General features: G+C 47.9%; 1 protein-coding gene across 2 annotated transcripts in view; it reads right to left on the minus strand.

The window, feature by feature from the left end:
• Window positions 1–557: 557 nt before the first annotated feature.
• Exoc6b (exocyst complex component 6B) overlaps window positions 558–3,997 on the minus strand; it is a 472,818-nt gene continuing 469,378 nt past the window's right edge. For both annotated transcript variants that reach the window (XM_031382365.1, XM_031382364.1), the window contains exon 22: window positions 558–3,583. In XM_031382365.1, the coding sequence (XP_031238225.1) occupies window positions 3,457–3,583 (127 nt within the window). In that variant the 3' untranslated portion in view covers window positions 558–3,456. The remainder of the gene's footprint in view (window positions 3,584–3,997) is intronic.

The following is a 3,997-nucleotide window of genomic DNA, read 5'->3' on the forward strand; positions in this document are numbered from 1 at the left end:
AGCAGGTTGGTCCTGTTGCATGAACATTTCTACTCACCATGGCTGCAAAGTGCCCAAAAGTCTTTCACTGTCTCCCAGAACAAGAGAGGCTAAGGGCAACTTCAAGCTTTGAAATACCTCCAGCAGTTCAGTGGTGTCCTACAGTTAAATCATAAGGTCACGCTAACGAGCACTGGCTCTTTCTCCTGACTTTCTTTCAGACTCTTCTCCACACTGCTTTTTGCTCAGCTTCCTCCACTCTGCAGGCTAGCTCTGGATAACCATGCATCGCTCCTGCTGGGCTGGAGCCTGTCCCCACAGAGCGGATAAACAGCTCACCCCAGCACCCCACATAAACCAGGCGCTTCACTATACTTCGCTTGGTGGCTGTACCAGTGCCAGTCATATATGTTAACAACACCTGAGGTCATAACACGGCCTCTTCCCACCAGGTTCTTGCTAGCTCTGCTCCTTAGTCAGCTCAGTGGGGACACAGTGCTTGCCATCCAGTATTTGTCACAAACCACAGACACATTGTACAAAAGGGATGAGAAGAAAAATCTCACAAGACAACACAGTGGCTTTTGGAACAAGTATGTGGGCTCTCATTTAATAGCAGTTAAAAGAGGAAGGTGACAGGGGAATGGGGTGCTCATGCTCTTTCCACAGAGGAGCCCCACTTATGCAGCAGCCGGCAGCAGAGCTGCTTTCCTAGTGAGCGTGAGAGGAAAAGGTTCCTTTTGGAGGTACAGATGGATCTCACTGCATTTCTCCCACAAACGTGAAACTGTGCAAAACAAAAAGGCTATTTCCAATGTATCAGGGAGGAGTGACCCAAATGCAGATGAATGAGAGAGAGGAAACAGGCGGAGGGAGGGGCACAGCAAAAGCAGGCTGAAGGAGGCTTGATGAGGCCACCCCAAGCCTGCCCTCAGAGGTCTAAGGAGAAAACTGGCCACTGCCACCCTTGGGCTTGGGACCTGCTGAGCTAGGTGCCATGGAGCTGGATGGACTGTCAGGCCTGACGCATGATAGAGTCACTGGGAGATACTGCTTTTGCTAACCGGGACTCTCTGGGTCCTGTTCTTCACCCACACCAGTGTTACCTGGTACTGAGAGCTTTGTTTGTTTTTCCCTCATGAATGATAAAAAATAAGTGAGCCATTGCTTAGCCAAGGCTCACAAACCAGACTGTCTACAGGGATACGGGTCTGGTTGGAAGGCAGCAGACTTCCAGGTAGCAGTGTCTCACCCCACCTGAAACTCTTCAGGACATGTGGTCTGCAGGCATCTGAGGTAAGGTCACAGAGTCTGAGGCCTATCAGCACACATATTGTGCTCAAGTCTTCAAAGCCAGCTCAGCTTTAGGCCTATGGATAAAATAATAAAAAAAAAAAAGTTCCACCTCATCAATCCAAAACCCCCTTGACATTGTGGGTCCCTGGCTTTCCCAGCTCAGAAGTAGCATGCTGCTTTTGTCAGAGAACAGCACAGGCAGATGCAGAGGCAGGAAAAGGCAGGTGGCCATTCTCACACACTCTGAGATAGGATGAGATTCCCCTTCATCAGGACTCTGGTGAAGAAAGTAAAGTGGCCCTGTTCCTCCACGTTTTTCATTCCATCTATGACAGTTCCTTTGGGACAGAGGTGGCAACTAGACAAGCAGCAAGATGGAGTGATTAAAAGTGTCCCCAAAGGACAAACGCTGTTACCCACTGTAGATCTCTACACTGAAGGCTGACAAGCTCTGGTGCAGGGCCTTTCCTTCCTTTTAAGTCAGTCAGGTTTGTGGAAATCACTTCTCACTGTTCATAAACAGAGGGCTTCGAGAGATCCCCTTGTCTTCTTTCCCACAGGCCAGTGCCCTTTGTTGGTTGGTAAGTTTTGCGTATGCTTCTGTGACTCTCTTCCTGAACCTTTGAGCCATTATATAGGTTGATGATGAGACTTGAAGGCTTATGCAGAGCATGTGGGTAGCTTGTTCTCTCCAGTTCTAGAAAGCTGTACCTCTGTGTGGTGTACTCTTCTTGTTGGTGTTTAAGATTACTACAGCAAGGGTGAGGCATGTTCAAGATGGGGTAGACCGTGGTAGGTAAGAGATATGGAAGTACGGCTGTCCCAGAATTACACAATAGCTGACAAAAGTAATAAGAAATTGCTTGACCAGTCTCTCTGCTCCTCACTGGAGCCACAAACACTTTGTGGCATCCTGGCCAGTGTTTCACGACGCAATTATACACTCATCAGCAGTCAGACTAACAGCTTCCAGAAGCGTCTGAGAGCAAAGATCCCTCTGGCCAACTTCACAGGACCTCAGGAGTCTAACCCAGACTCCAGAGATTAGAGATATGACTTCAGGAAAGCACTCTTAGGTGAGGCTAAGGGACAGCTCAGAAGATGGGAGCGTTGGGCTTGAGCAAGACAAGCCTTGTCTCTGTGATGTTATTTAATTGATGACAGCTGGGCCAGAAGCAATCATCCATTAGTTACAGCTGACCCTGTCTACCTCATGGTGACAGATCCATTCTCAGAAACATCTAGTCCTATGGTGGCTGTGCCCAAGGGTGTAGAGCGTGGGACATTTTCTTTAAAGCGGGTAGCTGTAAGGCTGTTGTTAAAACATGAGTATGCAATCTCAAACATCATGAGGCTCTACCCTTGGTGAAGGCACCCTGGCTCCTCTCAGGCTTCAGGAAACCTGGGCATTTCAAGGTGCTGCTGCTGGAGGTGAGTGTGAGACCTTCACTCAGGGGCCTTCACAAGCCATTACTGATTTATGTTCTCAACCAAGTGTTACAGTCATGAAAAAAGGGACAGAGATGAATGGCATGGGGACTAGAGTCCTGACCCAACTTGGCTTTTAAGATTCAGAAAAACAATTCACCAAGTGGGGCAACTTCCTTTTCAGCTAGCTAACTACCCTTCTCCCCTACAAGGCTCGGTTAGACCTACACTAATGAAACTGCCACCTATGGGAGCAGAGTGAAACTATCATTTTGCCACATGCCACACTCTCATGAGCCAATGATTCAACCAGCAAGGCAGATAGATATCCTAAACTGAGGCTGGCTTTGGTATACTACATAGGCATGTCTGCCAGGCTCTACTATGTACTTAAGCGATAGTTGAGAGCAAATAGGACATATACTATTATTATCCTTTTACTTTCTCATCTCAACTCCCAGTGCCAGGCACCCACTAAATTTGTGGAGCACCGGATAAGAGGTGGCTCACCATGTTGGCACTGACAGTGCAGCTTTCCCAGGAAAGTGTGGCAGTAACTTCCCCTAAGCCCTTGTTCTTGCTTATTCTTGTGCCTCTCTTACTATAGGGAAAGGTTATATGAATACTGTACAGGGGTTAATAAAAAAATACATATGCTCTCTTTGAGGAAGAATGCACAAATGCAGGGCCAGCCCAGGGGAGATCCTGGACCATTGGCTACAGCAAGTGGCCTCTGTGGGCCCAAGCCAACATTCAGGAGTGGTGGCTGCTGATGAGTCCTCGGAGCTGCTTGGCCACAGTGTCGATCAATTTCTGCTTATCTCGCTCATTTTTCCGGAACTGTGCAAACATGTTATTCTTGCGGCTAGTATCTTTCATCCTAAACAGAGAAGAGAAAGAGAGCAAGGTATTTGAGATAGTCTAGACAAAGAACAAGCAGGAAGTAGGAAGATGGCAAGATGCATCTTAACCATTACCCAGAGTGGAAGAGTTGGGAATATTTCCATCGTCCAGCTACCTACTTATTATGGACCCATCTTTCAGGCACCTATCACCTTCCTGACAACAGTTGCCTTTGGTCAAGAGCTAGCTTTGGAGGGGTCAGGTCTTTATCCTCACACCTCCTTCACCTGACCCACTCTTATGTCTACAGATGAGCACCTTTATAAATGTCTGAGACATGGCACAACTCTGCTGGCCAGCTTAAACATGTCTGGGCTAATGCTGGGTGGTGTTGGTGCATGCCTTTAATCCCAGCACTTGGGAGGCAGAGGCAGGCAGATTTCTGAGTTCA

This window comes from Mastomys coucha, unplaced genomic scaffold, assembly GCF_008632895.1.
Source record: "Mastomys coucha isolate ucsf_1 unplaced genomic scaffold, UCSF_Mcou_1 pScaffold20, whole genome shotgun sequence".
NCBI classification, from domain to species: Eukaryota; Metazoa; Chordata; class Mammalia; order Rodentia; family Muridae; genus Mastomys; species Mastomys coucha.